The sequence below is a fragment of the Erythrolamprus reginae genome, chromosome 8 (genome assembly GCF_031021105.1).
Source record: "Erythrolamprus reginae isolate rEryReg1 chromosome 8, rEryReg1.hap1, whole genome shotgun sequence".
In the NCBI taxonomy this organism is placed as follows: domain Eukaryota; kingdom Metazoa; phylum Chordata; class Lepidosauria; order Squamata; family Dipsadidae; genus Erythrolamprus; species Erythrolamprus reginae.
The window spans coordinates 29490251-29502524 of record NC_091957.1 but is presented as its reverse complement, the minus strand read 5'-3'; the positions used below and the strand labels follow the sequence as shown (position 1 = coordinate 29502524).

The following is a 12274-nucleotide window of genomic DNA, read 5'->3' as shown; positions in this document are numbered from 1 at the left end:
TGGAATGTCCCTTTCTCTGTGTTAAAAAAACACACACCTCAATTCAGCTTCTTGCCAAACATCAGAAAGAATTGACAGGCAGCTATTGGAATGTCCATTATCTACGAAATAAAAATACCTCAATTAAGATTCTTGCCAAACATCACAAGGAATTGACAGTCTTGATTTGCAGAACGGAGATTTTCATCTTTAAGGATAACCTGAGGCCACCAGCTTTTTAAAAAAAATAAATTAAAAATCTTTGACCTTTGACCTTTTACATTGAAAACACCTAAAAGAGCTCTTCCATGGAATTGCAGCGTGACAGCAGCCTGGAAAGAAGCTAAGATATCCTGGAGCATTAGGAATTATTCTTCGGATTATACCCAGAAATAAATTATGCCCAGAATTGTAGAAGAAATATTTGGGTAGTCCTTGACTTACAGCCATTCAGTAACCATTCAAAGTTATGGCACTGAAAAAAGTGAATTATAACCGTTTCCACTTACGGCCAGTTGCTACCGGTACAGTACAGGACGGCGCACTGGTAGCAATGGCTGTGCTGCATGCACAGCTTCAGTTAGCTTGTGTGCATGGACCCGCATCCTAGCATGTTTTTGCTTCTGCGCAGGCGCAAAAAGCAAAATCTTGCAAGGGAATGTGCACGAGAGTGAGATTTTGGCAATCTAAGTCTACGGAGTCTACGGAGTCCATGGAGAGGGGCGGCATACAAATCTAACAAATAATAATAATAATAATAATAATAATAATAATAATAATAATAATAATAATAATATATTTTTTGCTTTCGCACATGCCAAAATTTTTCTACCGGTTCTACGCACCTGACTGTACCTGTAGGAGCCCATCACTGGATGGAATGCAATCCATAATGCTTTACAATAATGTTTTTCAAGCTTGACCACAACTAAGGTATGTGGACTTCAACTCCCAGAATTCTCCAGCCAGCTAGGTTGAAGTCCACACCAGAAGGGTTGCTAAGCTACAGAGAAGTCTTCATCCACAAACTTTAGATGCCTCTCGGATCACTGGCACTGAAAATCATGCCAAACTCCAAAGCTGAAGATTTAGGAAAGAAGCCCAGAGATCTGCATTGCTTTATCTAATGCAAAGGAATTGATTATTTTCTTTAGGAGAGATTCTTTCCTAAAAAGAACTTAGTACAAAAAACAAATTCTCGTTCTAAGGTTATCTAGAAGGCTGCACTTCCGGATTCTGTAGCAAGCATGTGTGACAGCCAGCTGCCATTCTCATCTGGGTTCTGTCATGCACATGTGGCTGGCTAGCTTCTCTTCGCGCATGGGTGTGGTGGAATCTGGAAGAGAGCGGCTGGCTGTGTGTGCATGCGCTCTGTCGCTAGTTGTACTTCTGGGTTCTGTTGTGCACATGCACGAAGACCAGCTGGCTAGCATGCCTGCACACGACAGAACCCAGATGTGCAGCTGGCAGTGGTACATATGCCCACACAGAGGGCTCTGTGTGCCACCCCTGGCACACATGCCATAGGTTTGCCGTCATAGACCTAAACCCTTAAGTCTTGTTTGTACATCTCTCCCCAAAGATTCCTTTCCAATTTTTGTCTTTGGCAACTGGAGTTCTGACTTGTGATAACTCCGCAGACACCTGTCGATTTTATTTTCTTGCATTTTCAGATGCCCGTCTGGTGTGGTTTTTTTACAATGGTGCAAAGGCTCTGATGGGTGCCTGCAAATCTACACTCAAAGCAAAAGAAGGACAAAAACATTGTAAATAACTATTGTGCTTTATTTTCCATGGGAATATCATCCCACTCTGTTGGCATTCCAGAGGATCATAAATCTCTTAGCCATGAGCCTGGAATGGCTGAAAGCTCTTGCTGGATGTTAGATGTTGATGGAATCTATCGAATTCATCTACTCTTGTTCTCCCCCCACCCCTTTCATTTCTAGTCTTGCTTTCTTGTTTATTATTATACAGGCAGTTTTCGACTTACAATAGTTCACTTAGTGATTGTTTGAAGTTACAACCGCATAAAAAACCGACGTAGGATGGTTTTTCAAACTCACAACTGTTGCAGCCTCCCCCACGGCCACACGATCAAAATTCAGATGTTTGGCAACTGATTTATATTTATGACATGGCTGCAGGATCCCGGAGCCATGTGATCTCCTTTTGCTACCTTCAGTTTGGCAGACTGAATCTCAATAGGCTCAAGGTTGACTCAGCCTTCCATCCTTCCAAGGTGGGTCAAATGGGGACCCAGATTGTTGGGGGCAAGAGGCTGACTCTCTGTAAACCGCTTAGAGAGGGTTGTAAAGCATTGTGAAGCAGTATATAAGTCTAAATGCTAATGCTATTTCTATATTTTATTTTATTTATGTATTTATTTGTCAAACATCTATAGGATAGCAGTAGTTTGTGTAAACGTAAGTAAAAAGTAACTATAAAAAAAGACAGTAGGACAGGGACGGCAGGCACAGTAAGGTTTATGCACGCCCCTTACAGACCTCTTTGGAACGGGGAGAGGTGCAGCCTGGAATCCAACCCCTACTCGGACTATCATAGCCTGAAGGGGAATGAAAGTCATAACCTACAGCAGAAGCATCCAACTTTTGGGGGGCACACCTGGCCTTTGAACAGCTCACCCTGAGTGGCTTTCGACAAATCCAGGGGGGCTCGAATGGGGTGGAACCTACACTTAAGTAGACCCCAATAGGCTCAAGGGTAAGAGATTTATGATCCTCTGGAATGCCAAGAGAGTGGGACTGATATTCCCACAGAAAATAAAGCGCAATAGTTATTTACAATGTTTGCAGGCATCCATCAGAGCCTTTGCATCATAGTAAAAAAAAACCCAGACAGGCATCCGAAAATGCAAGAAAATAAAATAGACAGGTGTCTGTGGAGTTATCACAAGTCAGCGAATATTTCAGCTCTTTTGCTTGTGTGTGTAGGTAGTCCTCAACCTCTGACCTCAATTGAGCCCAAAATTTCTAAGTGAGCAATTGCTTTAAGTGAGTTTTGCTCCGTTTTACAATTTCTCACCCCACATTGGTTAACTGGAATCACTGCGGTGGTTAAGTTAGCAACATGGTTAAGTAAACCTCATTTCCCCATGGACTTTGCTTCTCAGAAGATTGCAAAGGGGGAACACTGCAGTCGTCATAAGTGTGAGTCAGTGATTAAGCATCCAAACATAAATCGCATGACCAAGGGGATGTGGCTTAACGGTCATAACAGTGCTGTTATAACTTTGAACGTTCACTAAAGGAACAGTTGTAAGTCAGTGACTATCTGGATCCCCCCCCCCCCCGGGTTGCCTTGAGCAGCAGAAGTTGGAAACAGCCAAGAAAGGCACCTTGAGGAGAAAGCCAAGCCTTGTAGGCAGGGGTGGGCAGCAGGCAGGATGGGGTAGAACACCCATTCACCCAGCTACCAGCCTGAGGAGGGTGAGGGGCGACCCAGGAAGGAAAGCAAATTGTCACCCCAGTGAGTGACACTGGTAAGGTTGTAAGTCAAGGACTTAACAGTTCACTTGAACAATGATGATCGTTCAAGCCACTCCCACCTGGTTACATGGCTGGCAAGCCACTCCTACTCAGTCACGTGACCATTAAGCCACACCCACAAAGTGAGCCACACCCACAGTGTGGCAGTAAAAATTTTGGCTGCCCATTACTGCTTGTAGGAGAAAAGCAGCCTGGGAAAAATAGCTTCTTCCCTTCTTCTCTATCTTATGGAGCAGCAGCCTCCAACCTTTTGGGTACCATGGGGAGGTTTTTGGGACCAGAGGGGGTGTGGTTTTGTGTGCTGCCTGCATCCTGTGGATGGGGCTTCACTTGTTTGCATGGACCAGGTTCTGGGATTTGGGGACCCCTTTATAGATGACCAACACTGCTAAAGAAATCTTTCAGATCAAGAGATCTGGTTTATGCTGTTGCAGGAACTGAGCATGGCCAGTCTGATGATGAGAAGGACCAGGGGTGACATGATAGCAATATTCCAATACTTGAGGGGCTGCCACAGAGTCAAGGGGGGGGGGTGTCAGGCTGTTCTCTATGGCATTGTTTCCCAACCTTGGCAACTTGAAGATATTTGGACTTCAACTCCCAGAATTCCCCAGCCAACATTCGCTAATAATAAATCTAAATAAATCTAAATGCTCAGCTGTGTGCCTCAATCTTACAGGCAATCTTTCCTCTCAGAGCTGCCATCCTTTGCTGACCTCTCAGCTTCACTTAAGAGGACAGTTTGCCATATATTGCTGGGGAGAGGATCTTAGAGGCAGAAGGTGCAAGACGTGGGAAACCGAAAGCGAGAGTTGGGCTGCTCCGAGACATCTGAAGGCCTTGGTCCTGAGAATGGAATGCAGCCACAACAGAGACCGTTAGCAAAACATCTTCGCTAAGTGTGATTGGATAACAGAAAGACAATGAAAGGGGGGGGCTTGGGGAACGGGAGAAGTTTAACCCAGTGATTTTCACACTGAAACTTCCGTTCTGGCTTCACATTACAGCAACCACTTGGCTTTTAGTAAATGTAACCTTTTCACTTCAAATGGACTCAAGCGTGGGTCTTTCCTAGTGGCCCAAGTTTGCGCCAGGTCTCACATTTCCACTCAATTTTGTTTTTAATTTCAAATATATTGGTGACCGCACCTGAATGACTTGTTCATGCTGTCTTAAACATGTTTTGGGATACCCAAAGCAAATGTTACAAATCAACCAACACAGGGGGAAAAAGGAGAAAAAATAACTCCGATGTTACAAACAGCACAAGTGGGGTATAGATTCCCTTTCTCTAATGCTAGGAATTGACACTTTTTATTATGCATTCAAATTATGCAGAGTAGAGAGTTATACAAAGAACAAATTAATTTGGTCCCCACCCACACCCCATTCCAAGCCCTGGGAATTTTAGTCCAGAGCAGATGCCAAACTGAATGGAGTACTTTGCCAGCAACTGCACATTACTTTTATTACAAATCAGAGGCCTGCTCAATTTAACGAGGTTGATGTCTGAATTAACATGTATAAAGTCAATTATCGCACCAGATGGAAACTCCTTGCAAGGGAATGGAGCACTATGGAATAAGACAGCCAACACTTTGGTTATCCTTCAGCGAAGGAATTTCTGTAAAATCCCAGCAAACATTAAAATAAATTATGCTTGAACAGAATTAAAATTAGTTCATTCCCACCTGTTTTCATAGGACTCGGGTTTTTTTGGGATGGAGGTTCCCTCCACCTATTCACAGCCAACAAATATACATTATTTTTGTAACATGCAAGACATGGGATAAAATTATTTGCCTTAAATGACAAGGCTTACCCAGGGAATGGGGTGGGTAGGTGGGAAAGCAAAACTTGTTAAGAGAGTAACTAAGCATTGTTAAAAAAAACATTTCAGTCTGTGGTCCCAAACTAAGAGAAAAACACATATCCCAAAGTAGCCCATAAAATGAGATGACGAATTTCCCATTCATGTCATTAGATATTTAGGGGAAAGGTGCAAGACAAATGTCTGGCTGAGTTTTCATGCCTGAAAATAAATAACAAACAAGAGTTCACTATTGGACCAAAGAGATTTCAAATATGCATGGCTGCATTCTAGCCCTCCATTCTGCTTTCCATAATGACCACGGCAATTAAATGCTACCTTAAAAGGAGAAAGAGCAATAGTTAATAATACCTATTAGTTCAAGGGGGGGCTGTTAATAAATTACAACTAGGTACAAGGAGAAAACAACTATTTTGACAATTTCTGTGCAAGAGAGATGAGGAAATATACAGCTAGGAGGACGGGAGGAGAGATTAAACAGCTGGTGAAGTCCACATTTTGTAGGCTCCAACGTGCGGACACATTATTTTATAACCCTTCCAAGCCATCACAGCACTAACATCCGCTGGTGTTAGTGTCATCAGTGGGTCATAAACAGAGGAAAGACATTTGCTAACCTACAATTTCACTCCCCCTTCCACCTCTCAAGAAGTCTAACTTTGATTAAAACTATCAGAAAGTGGGAAAGAAGGAGGCCGCCAATTTAAGATCCATATTAGGGGCAGGGGGACAGAAAAGTGCCTTAGTTTGTTTCAGCGCCCACCGGCCCTTCCCTCTTGAAACCCCAAATGAACTCTTCCAAAATGTGCACTTTCCCTCCAGCAGCCAGTTTAGATTTTATTTTTATTTATTTATTTATTTTATTATTTGGATTTGTATGCCGCCCCTCTCCGAAAACTCGGGGCGGCATACAAATCCAAATAATAAAATAAATAAATAAATAAAAATGGGACGATGCTACATTTTTGTGGGGCGCGCACAGTCCTGCCACCCGCCCACTCCTATACATGCACTATCCATGCACAAAGCCATACATACAGCATGTGGGAAAGGAAAAGGAACATCTTGAAATTCAGGACTGAACTTTTAAGATCAACCTCTCCATCTTACGGAAGTGGATCTTCCCTTAAGACCCCCTCCCCAAACTGTCGGGAAAGGAAAAGGGTTCAGTTCAGAAAGGCTGCCTCCTCCGGCATCCCCACTAGCTGGATCGGCAAGGCAGGGCCATCTCCCCCCACCCCACGCCTTCACTTTCACTTACCAGAAAAGCCCCGGGGAGAGAATAAATTTCCCCCCAAATGGACTTTTAAGACCAAAAGCCACCCCTGCCTTTGTCTGAGAGAAGGCGAGAAGGCTCAGAGGGAGACGGAAGAAGAGAGGCGAGAGAGGAGGAGGTATGCCCTGATGCGACCACCTGAAGGAGCCAGTTATGGCAGGGAGGAGGGCAGACCCCCTCCTCAGGTCTCTCTCTCTCTCTGGCGGCTCCTGCCCTTCCCGGCTCCGCAAGCCGCTCAACTCTCTCATCCGCGCGCGTTACGAAACTGGGACCCACGGATGTGCCTTCTCCGCAGCCTCCTTCTTCTCCCCCCACCTCCACGCCGGCTTTTTTTCCTCGCTAGGACCCCGCCGGGGCGCGAGGCAGCCTCCGACTCGTTCTTGCGCCCCCTCCCCTTTCCCAGCCTTCCTTGCACCCGCAGCCTATTTTTAAAACCAAACTTTGTCCAACTTTCCCGGGGTCTGCGGCGCGTCCCTTGGCAGCCCCCCGGGAGGCTTCCCCTCGTGCCCCCACTCCGCCGCCGCCCCGGCCAAGCCCACCCGGGCGGCTCTCCCTGGGGGTCTCCGCCCGCCCGCTGCCCCGCTTTGCCCTCCGGGGGCATCCGAGCACCCACCGCAGCCTGGGCGTCCCAAGCGCCGAGTCCCAGGGCGAGCAGCAAGAGGAGCAGCTTCATTCTCCACCTCCTCCTCCACGAGCCCCGCAGCCGCGCCGGAGCCGAGCCAGCCTTCGCCCACCCCCAAAAAAAGGGGGAAAAAGGAAAGGCAGAGGAGGATGAAGTGGGCAAGGACTGGGCAGGGCTGGGCCGGGCGAAGCGGCTCTGGGCGCCCGCCTCCGCCTCCACGCCCGCCTCCGCCCCCGCCTCTCCCGGCTCGGAGCTCGCCTGCGCTCGGGGACGCGGTGGCGGCCCTCCCCCGGCGCCCCCTCCTCTCGGGGGACTACTTTGTCTCCCGCCCGGCCTCGGCCCGGATTCATGCGCCTCCCGGCCGGCTTGTCTTCACCGCTGCCGGATAGGACTTGTAGTCCTGCGGCTGAATCAGAAGTTGAGGCGCTTTGCAGCGCCACCAAAGCCCCGAAATCCGGGCTGGTTCTTTCTTTAAAAAAGAAAGAAAGAAAAAAGAAAGAATGGGGAGAAAACTTTTCTCTCCCCCAACTCCATCCTCTCTTGCTTGCTTAGTTTAGCCAGGGCTAAACTGCCCGGGAGCTCCTGCGCTGAATTGGGGAAGATTGAGGAGGTTTTACGCGCAGTTTGGGGACCCCGGAGGCGTTCCGGCCCTTGTGGCTTGAACTGCAGGAAAACAAGCCCTGCTTTAAGCTGTTCTGCAAACTCAACCCGGGTTAGTTCCTTTGAGCAGAGGAGGGGATAGTATGTGATGCACCAGCAAGAGATTCCGAGAACTTGCCGGAGGAATAAAAGTTGATTTTATTGCGCAAAGTTCTACTCGGGTGAGAAACGGGTCAATTCCCCCCTTCCTTCCGTGGCTTTCTTAACCTTTTCAGCTGGGTTCCCACAACCTTAGTTAGCATTTCGTTAAGAGTTCTTTAAGGAAACCGGCGGCAGAATTTATTGCCCATCTTCAGTAGCCCCCTTCCCCTCAATTTCATGCGCAACCAAGAACTTTCCTACAACCAGCGTGGTGGCTGGGGGTCTTTTCTAGCCGTCCCACGCAACAAAGACTCCAGAATAAGAGAACGAAACTCGCAAATGTATCCTGTCTGGGGCAAAGTCTAGAAAAGTCTTCCCAGGGGGAACTTTTCAGGGTTTTGCAGCCTCACAATGCGGGGACCTAGTGCCGTAGAGTGGGGTGGAGGTGGGGGATGCGGGGCCGGTGAAGGTGCCCCCCCCAACGGCTGCTGGCTCTCAATCGCTCCGTTTTCCTGTGTCTCGCTCGCTTCCACACAACTTCAATCTATATTCTGAGAAAACCGGATTAGTCTCGTCAAGGCGCCATTGAATAAAATCAGCCTTTGCAATTTTTTGGCTTTTGCAAGACTGGTCCGAGTTTGAAGACTGAGCCCCCCACCCCTCCACAGCCAAATATACATAAAATACATTCGTTGTGTATTTGGCTGGGTACATTGTATTTTATGTGTATTTGGCCGTGAGCCGTCCGAATATAAGTACAAACAAACAAACCAATCAATCAATAAGTAAGTAAGAGGCTGACGAGGGGGGGCATGCCTGAGGCTCAAAAGACCCCCCTCCCATTATGTTTGCATTTCCACATCCTCGCCCATTAATCTCCACCAACCACCTGTTCCCCGACCAATTTAGTTCGCAAGAAGCGCAGCTCCCTTAGAGATGGAGGCGCCAAAAGTTAGCCAAGAGCCCAGGTGGGACAGCCGACTCTTTTAACTGGGGTGGGGGGAAGGAGGCTCGTTTCTCAGACCTCCAGAAGCCCCCTAAGCCCGACCTGAAAAAGGGGGCGGAAAGCCCCCCCCTCTTAATCCTAAAGGGGTGGAAACCCGCCTAGCCAAAGCCTGCGGGTGCACGCACGTGTGGACGGACGGAGCCGGAAACAGGCACGTGGGGAGGGGGGAAGCGGGTGGGGCTGGGTGGAGAGGCCGAGGCGGCACTGCGGCTGCTTGGAGGGCGGCGGCTCCGCCCTCGCCCCCCTCCCTCGCCCCAGCTGCCTCTCGGCCGCGCGCGGCTTGGGCGCGGAGCGATCGCCGGACTCCCAGCGGAGCCGCCTCCCCTGCTGCTTCCCGAGGGCGGAGAGACCGCTCTTCGCGTGTCCTGCCCCGCGCGTCCCCACGACCGGCCCTTCCCTTCTTTCTTCCCCGGGGGGGCGCGGGGTCTGGTCGCACAAGGGACGCTCCAGCTCTGCCGTGGGACCCAGCCGCTCTTCTCCGGCGCGCGCGCGATAGGCAGCATGTTCGCCGGGTGAGTGCGCAGATCCAGAGGAAAGGACAATTGGAGGGGGGGGGGGCGTCTCCCGTAGGAAAGCGTGACATTTTGACCCACCCTTCCTTTTTTTTTTTTGCTTTTTTTTTTTTTTTGCAGAGCGCCCGTGTTGCTGGTCGCCCTGTGCCTGGCGCCGCATCCCGTCCACGGGGTAAGTCTTCCGAACCCAAGAGAGCGCGGGATGTGTTATTACGGGCTGCTTGCAGGGCTGCCGCGGGGGGAAGTCACACATCCGAGCCCCCTCTCCACTTGGGCGGGAATCCTGCCGGGACACCCCCCGCCGTTGAGGGTGGGTGGCATCTCCTCCCGAGGAAGGGCGAGATGGGGTGGCAGGAAGCGAGGAAAGTTGGCACCCTGTTAGCCACCTGGAGAAGAGGCGAAGTTGAGATCCTGGGAAGAGTGGCCGGCAGGGGCGCGAGTGGGCGGGGGAGCCAGGGCCCAAATGTGATATGTGGGGCTCAGTCACCCCTTTCCCTGCTGCCTGGGGCTGACTGGAGGGTCGCCTCTCCCCGCAGACCCCTGCAAACTCCCAAAGCAGCAGCCTGGTTTAGAATGGCTTAGTGTTGTTTTTCTGCTGGGAGCACGTGGACTTGGCTGGGGTCCAAAAGCCTGGGGCCACCTCCTGTCAGTGGTTCCCTTCCAAGCCTCTACTCCCAAGTAAGCTGCAAAAAAGGGAGTAGAGGTCCTTCCTATGCCTTGCTTTGTCCTCTGGAGGAGGTTTCCCTCCTTCCCTCCCTGGCTCTGGCTCTCCTTGAACCTCTGCTCTCTCCTTTTACTCCAGGGCCTAACTTGGCCCTCTGAGCACAAATGCTCCCTGGAGCAGGGTTGGCCTGCCAGGCTGGGTCAAAGCCAGGGTTGCGATTTTGTGGGTCCAACACAAACACACTTTGCAAAGGTGTCAAGGAAGAAAAAGCTCCACTGGAGTGAGAACTCAGAATTTAAGATCTCTCCACCTTTCATCCCTCTAAGGCAGTGGTTCTGAACCTGGGGGGTGGGACGCCTTTGGGGGGGGGGGGGTCAAACATTTCGCAGTGGTTGCCTAAGACTATGGGAAAAGACAAACTCCCCATGGTGGTAGGAACTAAAGCTTCTATTCTGGTGCCTTGGAACATATTTTTAAATCCGACCAATCAGGTGTCTATAGTGGGGGTGACCTTCCTGTCAATCAACTTAAAGCTCTGTTGGGAGAATTGGTGCTAGACTTATGGTGGGGGGTCACCACAACATAAGGAACTGTATTAAGGAGTTGCGGGTATACGGGTGTGCGGAGATGGACCAAATGACAAAAGACATTAGGGGCAGGAACTTTGATGAAACACACAAACCACGGGATAGATGGTACAAATGGATGCAGAATAGAAATGTCAAAAGACTTATACAAACTCAAATAACGACAAAATAATATTTACATTTAGTAAGATATTAGTTATCTATTTTTCTATTCATCTTTTTAATGATGAATCTAATCAATTAAAAATTGAACATTTGTATACTGAAATAGAAACGGACAATGATCTGCATATATATAATGAGATTTCTTTCCTTTTTATTGTATTTGAAAAACTAAATAAACCTTTAAAAAAAGGAGTTGCAGCATTAGGAAGGTTGAGAACCTTTGCTCTAAGTTTTCCAAGCAGAGGTGGGTTCCTACTGGTGCTGTCTAGTGCACTACTCTGGTAGTGGCCCACCCATTGTGCAATTCTGGCGCAATCGCTCTGGTCTGTCTTTGTTGGTCCATGCACGCTGCCATCTTCCCCCCCCCCGCCTAATTTTTGGCAATTTTCGACTCTCTGAGCATGTGCAAAAGGGAGATTTTCCCTCTGCGCATGCAGAGAAGCAAAAACATATTTGTGATGTGCACATGTGAGTGGAACATTGTGATGAGCACGCAGAGCACCAGTAGAAAAGGTAAGAGGAAACCCACCCCTGTTTCCAAGCCCCATTGGTAAAAAAATATCCCAAATATCCCAGATTATATGATTTCCTGATTATAAATGGAAAACAGACTATAGATAGTGATCAATTTACAAACAATCATTTAGTGACCAAACTTATAACAATATTGAAAAAAGTGACCTTTGACCATTTTTCACCATTTACGACCACTGTAGCATCCCCAAGGTCACATGATCAAGATTCAGATGCTTGGCCACTGACTCTTATTTATGACGGTTACAGTGGGGAAGGCAGATCCACTTAACTGTGTATTAACAACTGCAATGATTCAATTAACCATTTAATTGATTAGTTAAATTAATTAAGTAGCAACAAATGTTGTAAAATCAGTAAAAACCCCACTTAACGACGGTCTCACTTAGCAACATAAATGTTGGCCTCCATTGTAATTGTAAGCTGAGGACTGCCTGTATTTCAGGATACACTTGACAATATCAGGAATAAGATAATAATAAGATAAGTTTTGTTAAGGAAACAGAGGTCCTCAATTTTTAGAAATCTACTCTTTCTTGAAGGACAGCCATTAAGTGGAGGGATTTGTTAAACTGGCAAGTTGAGCCTTGGTGGCACAGTGGCTAGAGTGCAGTACTGCAAACTGCTATTGCTGGCTGTAGTTCACCAGTTCAAATCTCACCAGGCTCAAGGCTGATTCAGCCTTCCATCCTTCTGAGGTGGGTAAAATGTTTGGGGGCAATAGGCTGACCCTGTAAAATCGCTTAGAGAGGGCTGTAAAGCGGTAGTTAAGTCTAAGTGCTATTGCTTCTGATATCTGCATATCAGCCTTATGTAGAAATCAGCAACTGATTTCAACAGCTGTTTTT

General features: G+C 48.1%; 2 protein-coding genes across 3 annotated transcripts in view; one reads left to right on the top strand and one right to left on the bottom strand.

Moving 5' to 3' along the window:
- The window catches only part of COL4A5 (collagen type IV alpha 5 chain), a 174568-nt gene extending 167166 nt beyond the window's left edge, over positions 1-7402 (bottom strand). The window contains exon 1 of the mRNA XM_070759748.1: positions 7209-7402. Coding sequence (XP_070615849.1) covers positions 7209-7268 — 60 coding nt within the window. The 5' untranslated portion in view covers positions 7269-7402. The remainder of the gene's footprint in view (positions 1-7208) is intronic.
- A 1740-nt stretch (positions 7403-9142) lies between these two features.
- COL4A6 (collagen type IV alpha 6 chain) overlaps positions 9143-12274 on the top strand; it is a 390567-nt gene continuing 387435 nt past the window's right edge. The window contains exons 1-2 of one of the 2 annotated variants that reach the window (XM_070759516.1): positions 9143-9476; positions 9597-9648. In XM_070759516.1, coding sequence (XP_070615617.1) covers positions 9466-9476; positions 9597-9648 — 63 coding nt within the window. In that variant the 5' untranslated portion in view covers positions 9143-9465. The remainder of the gene's footprint in view (positions 9477-9596; positions 9649-12274) is intronic. The other variant, XM_070759518.1, reaches the window with a different exon arrangement.